The following is a 12,669-nucleotide window of genomic DNA, read 5'->3' as shown; positions in this document are numbered from 1 at the left end:
TAAATTCATGAAGTTATTAGGCACACTCAGAAAAATTTACAAGGTCACCTTATATAAAAAATAATGCAAATAGTCCAGCTGGTGTGGCTCAGTGGTTGAGTGTCAACTTGTGAACCAGGAAGGTCACGGTTCGATTCCTGGTCAGGGCACATGCCCAGGTTGCAGGCTTGATCCTAAGTGGAAGCCATGCAGGAGGCAGCCAATCAATGATTCTCATCATTGATGTTTCTATCTCTTTCTCCCTCTCCCTTCCTCTCTGAAATCAATGAAAATACAAAAAAAATAATAATAATAAAGTAAAATAAAAAATGATACAAATATCCAAAAGCATTTCTTGCTTAATTTCCCCTGTACATTTTAGTTATCAATTTGATATGAATCAGTGTGTATAGTAATATGATTAAGGTCATTTTAAACTGAAATTATTTGAAAGGCCTTGAAAGGCATGGGTTACCATTACTTAAAATAACATTCTTTAAATGCTGCCATGGAAGAAAACATTGTATTCTGTGGAAAATAAAACAACTGCATATTTACTGATGTTAGTTTATCCATTATTTACCATGACTCAGAAAACTGACATTCACCTAAGTTTCTTCCTCAGCATCACTTATTTTCCCACTTGTTTCTTCAAGAAAGATTAATTCAACCAACTTCGCTAAAGTTATAGTTCGCCTTCTAAGGTTGTCAATGTCATACCAATTCCCAAGGTAAGTGATCTTTTCAAGAGTTCATCCCTCTTGACTTCTCCACCAAGCATTCCATCTCTTTAGACAGACTTACCTTTGCAGAATGTTTTCTTCTATTCTCAGAGCATTACCAACCTCTCATCCCATTAACCTGACTACTCCGTCTCTGTCCCATTCATTGCTTCCTCATCCTCTTTCATCCAGGTGGCATTCTTTAGAGTTTCCCTCTGTCTTCTTTACATTTAGAAGTTTTCACCCCAGTTTTATGAACAAGTCATACATCTTTCTCTGGCCACCCACCTATAAGCACTAAATAAACAGCATGTGGATTTCTCAAATGCTCATGCTAAGGTTGTACTTAACTAGGTGTTATTCAATTTTTCTACCTCCAATATCCCATTAAATACCAAAAGAGGTATAAATATTCTAAAACACTAGGAACTGAAATACTGGCCTGTGGTCTGCCAGAACCCAGGTGGTATTTCCATTGGTAGGATTAAGACAAAAGATAGGCAAATCAGAAAGATGTTGGAGGGTTTCAAGACATCCACAATGTTTGCCCCTGTCTCAGAGTTATCTCCTTTGTTGTTTCATAATCTCTCAGAATTTTTCTTTCTACATGCATCCTAGCACCATAATTTATTCTAATGTAATATGGGTGAAGGAATAAAGAATTCTGTTTGTAAACTATAGCAGCTCATGATACAAAGGAAAGCTAAAAGGATCCAGAGAGAAAAGATACATTGGATTTTGTGGTCTTTTAAATTCTCCACGACTGGCAAGGAAAAACAAGTCCACATTAATTTAAATAATCCAGTAATAATATTGTTCTTATTTAGTTGTTTGAAAAGAGATGAGACATACAGTCACTAGTCAGTTTAGCTGAGACCCACAGGATTATACTGATACTGGAAATTTTATCAGTGGCTATGATTGCTTTCACCTGTCTCTCTAAAATTCTTTAGAAGGAGTCAAAAAATTCCAAGCTATACAGTGAGAGGACAAAGTAGAGTTCACGTATTGACAAGCCTAAAAATAGAACATTCCTCATTTAAATTTGAATTAATAAATGATTTTAAGAAAAACATTCAATATGCAAAACAAGAATACAGCATTCAAGATACAGAGGAAACGGATGGTTTTACAAAAGATTTATTATTGAAAACGTTCAAATTTTACACTGTGGCTAACTTGCCAATAAAAATAAAATAAAATGGATTCTATGAACCAAAAAGAAATGAGAGAGGAGATAGGCTAACTAACCTATGTTAAAAAAATATAACTGCAGTCAGAGATTTAAAAAAAAAAAAAGAAGAAGATAAGGAAATACTGGTAGGAAGCTGAAATGCAATACCAACATTTAAATTTCTGTTCAACGCCAGAAAGAGAAAACTGACACTGCAGAAAATTGAATCAGTGACACAGAACACACTGACAAATAAATTTCCCTAAAAGTTATTCTATAAAGAAAGGCAAATGTCATGTGTAACGAAATGAGAGGGAGAGAGAACAATATTTACACATACCTGATTTTCCTTAAGAAGAAACCTAAACAAATATAATAGAAGCAATAACTAAGTACACAAAAGAAAAAAAAATGTTCTAGGCTTAAGAGCGGGATTTGTTGATTGAAAGGATTTAGTGAGCATAGGGAAAGTTAGAGAGACAAACATTTAGATGTATTCCCAGTAAACTTTTAAACATCAAAAATGAAAAGAAAACAAATCCCATTTGTGTTTAAAAAGAATAATTAAAATATCTACAAGGAATAAAATAAGGCTGCTTTCAGGTTTGTCCTCGACAATGTTAAATGTCAAACTCCTGGAAAATACGATGTGTCCTAAATTGCTAGGTCCATTTAAAGGCAATAAGAGGACATCTTGAGATGTTTTCAAAAAGTATCATACCCATATACTTTGAATATTGAGACATTTTCTAGCTAATTAGAACATACACCAAAAGAAACAATTCAAAATTGCAGGCAAGGTTTAAACTAGCATTATTGACTGTCACCTGAACTGAAATTTCTCCAGCTATATTCATATCCAAGGATTATTCTGTACTTTCTTTCTCCCTTTTGTCATATTCTGCCCTCCAAAATTTTCCCTCTTCATCTTCTGGAACATACATTTCATGGGAAACAAACACTCCTCTGTTCTAATCCCTTCCCCCCTCTAATGTCTTAAGAGACACCTCATTCCTCCCTCAAGAGCACTCCCTGCTCCGCAGCTTCCTGGAGTGGCGAGTGTTCTCTTCTCCATTGGCTGGGTTTTCCGGGTCCAGCAATGTAAAGCTGAAAGTCCCTCCTGACTTGTGATTCATGCTGGCTGTCTACACTGTTCACCACGCTTCATTATCACCAGCGTACTGGCCCTGATATCTCTTACAACCCTACTCACGATATTGGCACAGTGTCCCTAGACCTTTCAACAACTTGGATGAAACCCTGGTGACCTCTTAATCCTTAAAAAAACCACCCATTAAGCCTCAGACTTCCTTGTCCTCAACTTTGAAAGCTTCACTTCCCTGATGCTTACGACACTCCCAGACTATGGCCATCAATAGGACTTTCTCATTATCTGGAATCATTCCACCTCAAGTCTCAGACAGCACAGTCTGCTGTCCTTCTGTACCTCTCCCACTTCACTGAACCTTCACTTACTCTGGCCTCTAAAGATCTTCAGCTGTCCTCAGTAAACAACCTCACTTCTCAACAGACAGACAAAATTTTAGGTATCAGCTATGACCTTACACTGGCCTTCTCCCAGTCCATCTCCTACTCAATCTGTTAATTTAACCACAACTTCTTCCATTCCTTCACTCCCACAGTTTTAATAATTTTATGTATGATATGAATGCCTCACCTGTGACTCCGGCCTTGACCCATCCCAAAAGTTTTAGACTCATTCCTGCCTGCTGGAATTATCTACTAACATGCCCCACAAGATCAAATCTATCAAGGGGAACTGAACTTACTATCATTCATAAATTTAGTCCTGTGATACTATCTTACTTTATTAAACAAGCATTTATACCATTACTCAAGCTAATAAGCTGGGAGTTATAGTAATCTCCACCCCTCCTTCACCCTCTCTAAGCAGTGCGTCATTAAGCACTTGTGCCAGTCAGAATTCTAAGATGACCCCCATGATCTCTGTCCCCTGATGTTATACCTTATATAGTTCCCTCTCCTTCAGTGTCGACATGATCCTTGACTTACTTCAAACGAATAGAATATGGCAAGGATGATGGAATGTCAATGCTATGATTATGTTATATAGGATTCCATTTTATTAAACCTGAATGAGACAAATCCCCTTTCAGGTTTGAAAGAAGTAAGCTGCCATAATGTGACAGAGGCATGTGGCAAAGGACTGCAGGTTGCATGGAGGAGTTGAGAGCAACCTGGGCTGAAATCCAGCAAGGAGACAGGGACCCCAGTCATCTACCTACAAGGAAATTAATTCGGCCAATAACGTGAATGAGTTTGGAAGCAGGTTCTTTCTTATGCCAGATCAGAGTGTAGCCCAGGCAATACCTTGATTTCCAGACGTGAGATTAAACAAAGAATCTAGTTAAACCATGAGCAGACTTCTGACACATGGAACTGTGAGATATGAAACATAAGCTGATAAATCTACAATTTCATACATTCCTGCCTCTTCATATACTATAATTTATAAGTATAGGCTCATATGAGCTTCCCTGGGCTCACAGATGTTCATCTCTTCTGCTTGACATAATGAGTGTCTTCTTTGTACCTGCAAACCACAGTCCATGCCTATATACCAACCTCCTCAGAGCCTAAACCCAAGAAAGTCAGGCCAAGAAGAAAGAGGAATTTGCTCTTTTTAATGCCAAAAGCTCATATCCTAGTTTCCTGTATGATGCAGATCACTTCCCTATGGATAACTGACACTAGAGATGTCTACATTCCGAAAGGAATCCCCTAAACCCTATGTTCTTTAGGGTGCTTTTGAGATAAGGTCTCAAGAAGGTACTCATAGGAAAATACAACCAAAGAGACCAAAATCCTTGCAAGCCAGCACTACAGCATAAAGAGGACGAGAGGAGTGAGGGGGTCGTTGCAGGAAAGCATGTGGAGGCCCAGCAGTCAGATTTCCCCTGGGAATCCGCCAAGGAACTGGCTACTGAAGCAACAGACGTGGGGATATTTGGTTTTGAAATTAAATGCCAACCCACAGACCAGTGTGTAGAAGAAAAAGGGTTATCTTACAAGCAGATATGGAAGTTAAGTCTACCCAATTATCTCACCAGGCTCACTGGGAAGATGAGACTACAGTATTGCCTCATGGTAAACCTGGTTCCCAATTTCCAGAGTAAAGGTACCTTTCTAAGGCTGTACTTCCTACACAGATAAAATTTGGGCTGGGGGAATAGAGAATAATCATCAGTTTGAACAACAAGAAAAGAAACTTTGGAGAAATCTTTTGTTTACCTTTCTACAAATGAGCTACAGACATTTAATTCAAATTCTTCATAAAAAGAAATAAAGAAAAAAAGCTTAGAAAAATTAGCCTGAATTCATATAGAATCAAATCTTTTCATGAAAATCTGACTCTTATTTTCATAAAATTTAATACACAAATTCTCATACCTTTAAGCATAATACTAACACTATGTTCAAATTCAGTAATATTTTATGACAAATTTTAGCATATGGGTGTAGTTACAGATTAATTCATGAAACTCTAGGTAATCATCTAGACTTATCTTACTATAATCAGAAAGACTTTTTGTAAAGTTTTACATGACACGTATCAAAATTAACTAAAAAAACATATTGTTTCATTTACCTGATATTTCACTTTCTGCCCAGAGAGCTGCAGATCCAGATAAAGTTCGCTGAAGCTGCCCTCGGTTTCCTTGTTTGGACTGAAGATGGTCAATGAGAAATGGGATTGGCTGGTCAGGTGTCTCAGTTATTAATTTGGTCATTAATTCCTGAAGGCAGAACAGAAAATACATTTACATCTAACAATTAGAACAAACACTTAGCAGGTACTATTGCCAGGCACTGTTTTAGCTGCTTTATATACAGCAACTAATTTAATCCTTTAAAAGGCAATCTTTTCAGGCAGGTACATGTTATTGTCCTCATTTTGAGGAAACTGCAGTGCAGAAAAGTAAATTGTCCATGTTACACAGCTGACACACGGAAAAGCCAAGATACATATATTTATTTTTACTATTCTACTTGGCCAAAGACATATTAGAAATTTAATCTAAACACATTTAAAAATTATAACCTAAGAATTCTACACTTCAGATCACCATTTAGAAAGATGGCATTATAAACCCAATTTTCCATCAACCTCACCATATACCTTATATACCAATGATATTTTTTTCTTCCTAACTGTATATAAATATCACAAAACGAAGAACATTTATTTGGAATAAAATAATTGAGTAATAGAATAGTCACAGAATCACAGGAAACAAATAAGTGTCTTAAACTGGCCTACAAACACTACAGAACTTCCTTTCTCCAAAAGTCCTAATGGGTATTCGTTCTTTCTTATTTTTTTTAACCAGTTAAGCAAAGGAGATGTCTCCACCAGCCAGACAGGCTGTTCCATTTTTGGACGCACTAATGATGCCTTAAATTGGGCAGAAATCTGACTAAGGGTAATATCTACACATTGTTTTCTTTCCTTTCAGGAACAGTAAAGAGCAAGCTCCAACATGTGGTCAGTTAGACTCCCCAGACTGTTCTCATGTGAACAGCTGCCAACCCACATGGATATACTGAGCAATGGGGTTTGTTACTCACATGCACCATTTTACATTCATATCAGTCACATCTCATCTTGTTGGTTTTAGCCCATAATTTTAGTCTGTCGATGATCAATTTAAGTTCAGAAGGTGTGAGAGGCAGTGGTTCTTGTGAGTAGGCCAAACAATCAGGTATCAGAGTGCTAACAGAAGGGGTACTAGAAATTTCCCACCTTATTCTCTTTTTGGTCCATAGCCTATTTCCTTTGCCTTGAATGCTTTCGCTCAGATGTTGAGATGGCTGGCTTGTATTTATGCATCTCTAATGAGGCCTTCTTAGATACCAATCTTCATAAATCTTTATCACTTCCTTATTTTATTTTCTTCACACCATTTAGCACTCTTCTGAACCATCTCATTTAATAGTTACTCACTGATTGATGCTTGGCTGTACCCATCCCTACCAGAGCACTAAGAGGAAGGACGGCCTGGTCTGACCTACACGCTCTCCCTAGGTCTGGAACTCTACCACTCATAGGTGGTGTTGAATGAATCAATGAATGAATGAATTGCTGCGAAGCTAACTGACCACAGGTAAATATCAGTTATTAAAGTGCCTTACTGTCCTGGGAAACAATATTTCAAGCACTCATGGATTTATTAGCCCAGAAAAATATACTGTTCTGACCTCCTATACAAGAAACTGCTGTCATGCTACCTCAGGGATATTAACTGGCATTTCTAACAGTCTAGGAACAAACAGATTTATCTGAGTAGAGGCAAAATGGATTGTGTAGATGACAAGCTTCATGTGATCTCACAGACATGGATAAAGCAATTCAAGCTATCTCAAAAATGTGCAGACTAAACGGAGGAGTAAAAGGAGCAAAGGAATCCCACCTTAAATATACCATGAAGCAACCTATTACACATGTAATACTTTTAATATTCTGAAAACAGATAAGCAAGCAACCAGCTGACACAGGTCTTCTTTATTTCTATTATTTAAAACTAGAGGCCCAGTGCACAAAAATTTGTGCCTCAGCCGGGCCTGTGCCCTCTAGCAGTCTGGGACCCCTCGGGAGATAACGACCTGCTGGCTTAGGCCTGCTTCCGGGTGGCAGAGGGCAGGCCCAATCCCTAGGTGCAGCCCCTGGTCGGGCTCAGAGCAGGGCTGATTGGGGAGTTGGGGCGCCGCCCCTGTTATGCACAGAGCAGGGCGGATTGAGAGGTTGCGTTGCCACCCTCAGTCACGCTCAGGATAGGGCTGATTGGGGGGTTGGGGCACCGCACCCTGTCACACTCAAGGCAGGGTCGATGGGCAGGTTGTGGCGCCACCCCCTGTCACTCACAGAGCAGGGCCCATCAGGGGGGTTGGGGCTCCATACCCTGTCACGCACAGAGCAGGATCGATCAGAGGGTTGGGGAGCTCCACCCTGTCACGCACAGAGCAGGGCAATCAGGGGGTTGGGGAGCTCCCCCCTATCACTCACAGAGTAGGGCCGATAGGGGAGTTGGGGCACCGCCCACTGTAACACACAGAGCAGGGCGGATCAGGGGGTTGGGGTGCCACACCCTGTCACACTCAGGGCAGGGCCGAAGGGGAGGTTATGGCTCTACCCCATCACACACAGAACAGGGCCCGTGGGGGGCGGTTGGGGCATCACCCTCCATCACCCACATGGCAGGGCCGATCAGGGGGTTGGGGCGCCGCCACTGTCACACTCAGGGCAGGGCCAATGGGGAGGTTATGGCTCTACCCTGTCACACACAGAGCAGGGCCCATGGGGGGGGGGGGGGTTTGGGTCACCGCACCCTGTCACACACAGAGCAGGGCCGATCGGGGGTTGGGGCACCGCAGCCTCTCACACACAGAGCCACAGGGCAATCAGGGGAGCCCCCCCCATCAGGCACAGAGCAGGGCTGATCAGGGGGTTGGGGCGCCTTCCCCTGTCAAGAACAGAGCAGGGCCGATAGGGAGGTTGTGGCCCCGCCCCCTGTCACACACAGAGCCACAGGGTGATCAGGGGGTTTGTCACGCTGATCCCGGTGCTGGGAGGCCTCGCGGCTCCGCTGATGCCAGTGCTGGGAGGCATATTACCCTTTTACTATATAGGATAGAGGCCTGGTGCACGGGTGGGGGCCGGCTGGTTTGCCCTGAAGGGTGTCCCGGATCAGGGTGGGGGTCCCCACTGGGGTGTCTGGCTAGCTTGGGTGAGGGACTGATGGCTGTTTGCAGCTGGTCACACACCCATCTGGGTGGAGGTTCCCACTGGGGTGCCTGGCCAGTCTGGGTGAGTGGCTGAGGGCTGTTTTCAGGCTGGCAGGTGACTGAAGCTCCCAACCGCTCCTGTTTTTCCTTTTCTTTTTTTATTCTGGGCCAGCTTTAGCTCTGAGGCTTGACTCCAGCTCTTAGGCTTCGGCTGCTGAAAGCAGGTTTCTGGCCTTTGTTTACCTTCTGTATTTGAAACAATGTTGCGATCCTGCTGGCTGAAGCCCAGCGACTAAAGCAGGTTTCTGGGGTTTTGTTTAGCTTCTATATTTGTAACATAGTTGCTTACAGTTGCAGCTCAGAGGCCGGCAGGCGGGGAACGTTGGAGTCCTCCGTCACTGAAGCAAGCAAGCCTCATGTTCGCTTCCAGCTGCCTGGCTGCCGGCCGCCATCTTGACTGGCAGTTAATTTGCATATCGCCCTGATTAGCCAATGGAAAGGGTAGCGGTCATACACTAATTACCATGTTTCTCTTTTATTAGATAGGATAGCAATCATTTAGTTATGACTGAGAGGGCATTCCTCTATTGTGGTAAAACAATGCAGGGTTCAAGTAAACCCCAGTTACGGATCAGTGGAATGCAATTTAAAGCATTTTGGATCTTGCTTCTGTAGAAGAGATGTATTATGTTCTATTTAAATTCATTGTACATTACAAAAGCTATGAAACAATGGAGAAAAAGATAAATAGAAGGACCGACTAGATTACTCTTGTCACATAAGGCCTGAGCATTCAGATAAAGCAACATTAGATTAATAAGAGCTTTAAAACCACAGCAATTTCTATCCTGAAACTTCCTAAGATCTGATGCACTTCTTTTTTTTACCTTTCAAACTGGATGGAAAGTTTCTGTGGGTATGTTTTTTCTTTTAAAATAAACTGAAGGGTTCTTATACTGTCTTTAGCAGATAGCTCATACAGTCATAATAAACCAAGCAATCACTGCTAAATTTTTTAACAGTCTAGTAACTAATTTTGGATATCCTTATATTCCATTCATGAATATATGAGATTAAAGAAAGGATACATTCGGTTATAAGCAAAATGAAATAGTTAATGTTTGCAATAAGCTATGTTGGGCATCTTGGTTGGGTCAGAGTCTAATTTATGAATGCAGTTCACCCCTGAACAACATGGGTTTGAACTGCTTAGGTCCACTTATACACAGAATGTTTTCAAAACAGTAGTAAGTTTTGGGGAGTCAAAAGTTATATGGGGATTTCTGACTGGAAGGGGTGCCTCTAACCCCCACATTGCTCAAGGGTCAACTGTATTGTATTTGTAAGAGGAATTATTCTGCCTCTCACTCAATCCAGAAACCTCTTTCCTGAATATGAATATTTAACTCCTGAGCTTTGCAAAGTTGCTCCTCACAATAAAAGGATCGATTGTGCCCCCACAAAGATTTATACAGAGACAGAACAGGGGGCTGACAGATTGAGGTGAGGAGTCATGCAGCTGGAATGTCAGGTTGGAGATGGAGACAGGACTGCAGAAAGTTCCACAGCCTTATCGTTCTCCGTAAGTAAAATGTATCCTAGCACAGCAAGCCAGTGTCCAGGATGGAGGCTGAACGCCATGACGGAAACGTCCTGTGCTTATAGTGTAGGAGAGACGGCTCACCCACAATCATTACCACGCGTGAAACAATAGTAATATGAACTGTCTGGGTGCCAGAGCCTGACCGAGGTGGACACTTTGCACCTGGCCATCTGCTACAAGGGCCACCTGTCCACTGTGTTGGCAGCACCATATACACAGACCCACATCCAGACCTAGATTTAAGCACAGGCGCATTATTACTTCCCCCAGAAAAATGAGACACTCTAGCACATCTTAAAACATGGAGAAAGGAAGGGATGGGGGGAAATACATGAGTGAGTGTGGCAGCGTGTTTTCCTCGCAGGCACATTCAGCTGCAGGCGTGCAGGCGTGAAAGGGGTAAGAATCTGTATTTAGGCAGGGCTGTGGTTTAGCGAATTGCGTGCAATGATCTGAGAGAGGGACAAGGCACTTGCGAGGACATGCAAAGGAGCAATTACAATAACTGTCTACAGAAGTACAACAACTGGCCCCAGAACTTAAGATGGACAGGAAGCTGAGTGAGGATATCAATGAGATAAGGGAAAATGAAAATATGGTCTGATCAATGACTGGATGTCCAGGTGGTCGAAGAAAAGCTGGAATTGCGATACTAGAAACAGTAACCTAGAAGGACAGAGGAGATGGTCAGAGAGAAGGATGTTTAAAGTGAGACTATGAAGAGCCTACAGGTAGTTATTGGTAACAGCAATTGGAACGGCTGAAACAGGTTATTAGGTAAAAATCATTGGTCTAGACTCGCAGTGGTCAGCAAACTCATTAGTCAACAGAGCCAAATATCAACAGTACAACGACTGAAATTTCTTTTGAGAGCCAATTTTTTTAAACTTAAACTGTATAGGTAGGTACACTGTTATTAACTTAATTAGGGTACTCCTAAGGCTTAGGAAGAGCTACACTCAAGGGGCCAAAGAGCCGCATGTGGCTCGCGAGCCGCAGTTTGCTGACCAGGGGTCTAGAGGAGTTCAATAAAGGCACCAGGATGATGAAAAGGCCATCTACATGTATATGGAAACTGCCAAGATGGAATACAGGTGTAGTGTTAGAGAGTGTGGCAAAAATTAGAATTTCAAACTAGTGAGGAATCTAGATGAACCACCCACAGGTCTGTGGATCAAAATAACAATGAAGGGCAGTGGGCAGTATAATCTGAAGACATGGAGCTAAAAAGATATTTTTAAAATAGTTCTCAAAACTAGCGAGTCTAAAAGATGTAAGTACTAATTTTTCCTTTTTATTAGGAATATTTTCTCAGTGAGAAAAACTCTGCTATTACCATTAAAATCCCAAAGTATAAAATATTACATGAATATTCACATTTATATATTCATTTTCAAAGAAAAATTGTACCTAATATGCAGAACACCCAGCCAATTTACAAAAAAAGTTAACAGTTAAGGCATTTAATACTAAAATTACATAAACTAAAATCATGACATTAGATATAGACAGAAATTCTTAGATTAAGCTACATTTAACAGTATGCTGATATCATGCACTCCTTATGGTTTATGATAAGTGAAAGAGCATATTGATGTCCTCAGTAATTGCTGGAAATTCATTTCTAATTTACAGACACCTAACACCCCCATTCTCAGAAGGTATGTGCTGAACCCTGTTTATATATGCTTTATATAAGGTTTTGTAGAGTTATATGTGTTTTGATAAAAACAGACATCATATGCTTAAAACTAAAATTCCTTGATGAACAATAAACAGAAATCAGTTTCAACAAACCCTCAGTGGGTCTGACTGAACGCAGTGCAGCTGGTAAACTAAGAGGTGATTTAGAAAGATTCACAATCATTCAGTAAAATCCATTTTCTGCTGAAGCAATGAAAATTGCCAGCTGTTTTCAAGAATGTTTTACATATGAAATATGCTGTGTATGCTTATATATTTTTATTTAACTAAAAACATTTTTTTTCCAACACGAAATTCAGACCACAGATACTATTTGGAAGCCATGTGATTCTGTAACGTTTATGCAACTAGTTAAATACATGTTGGTTTCTTGTATAATATATGGTCTTATACACTTACACATTGACTGGCCCTTCCCTCATGCCCAAGGACCCATTAAAATAACAGAAATGATACTATGCATAGAATGAAAACATACTAGCAAGAATAATAAGAAAGGGTGCCATCACTTGACTAGAGCTTTAACAAACTCTGGAAGCATGAAAAATGAAGCAGGTGGGGTAAGACTATGGTTGCATCTAAGCATGGAAGACACGACAACCAAAGACAATAGTAGTACCTGGTAAGTTCTATTCTTTCCAAGAGAGCCAGAGAGACTATTAAAGCTAAAGCACAAACAGAGGCCAAGGGGACACCATCAGTATAAGTCATTAGGGAATTGC

General features: G+C 40.8%; 1 protein-coding gene across 3 annotated transcripts in view; it reads right to left on the bottom strand.

Moving 5' to 3' along the window:
- LOC308533179 (uncharacterized protein C8orf34) overlaps window positions 1–12,669 on the bottom strand; it is a 466,353-nt gene that overhangs the window by 417,223 nt on the left and 36,461 nt on the right. For all 3 annotated transcript variants that reach the window (XR_013997045.1, XM_081111001.1, XM_081111002.1), the window contains exon 2: window positions 5,507–5,654. Coding sequence is in view for 2 of the 3 variants with exons in the window: in XM_081111001.1 (XP_080967127.1) it covers window positions 5,507–5,654 (148 nt within the window). In the remaining variant the exon portion in view is untranslated. The remainder of the gene's footprint in view (window positions 1–5,506; window positions 5,655–12,669) is intronic.

The sequence above is a fragment of the Myotis nattereri genome (assembly GCF_964212035.1).
Source record: "Myotis nattereri genome assembly, chromosome: 17".
Lineage (NCBI taxonomy): Eukaryota > Metazoa > Chordata > Mammalia > Chiroptera > Vespertilionidae > Myotis > Myotis nattereri.
Note: the sequence above shows the minus strand (reverse complement) of the source record. Positions and strands in the feature narration are given on the sequence as shown.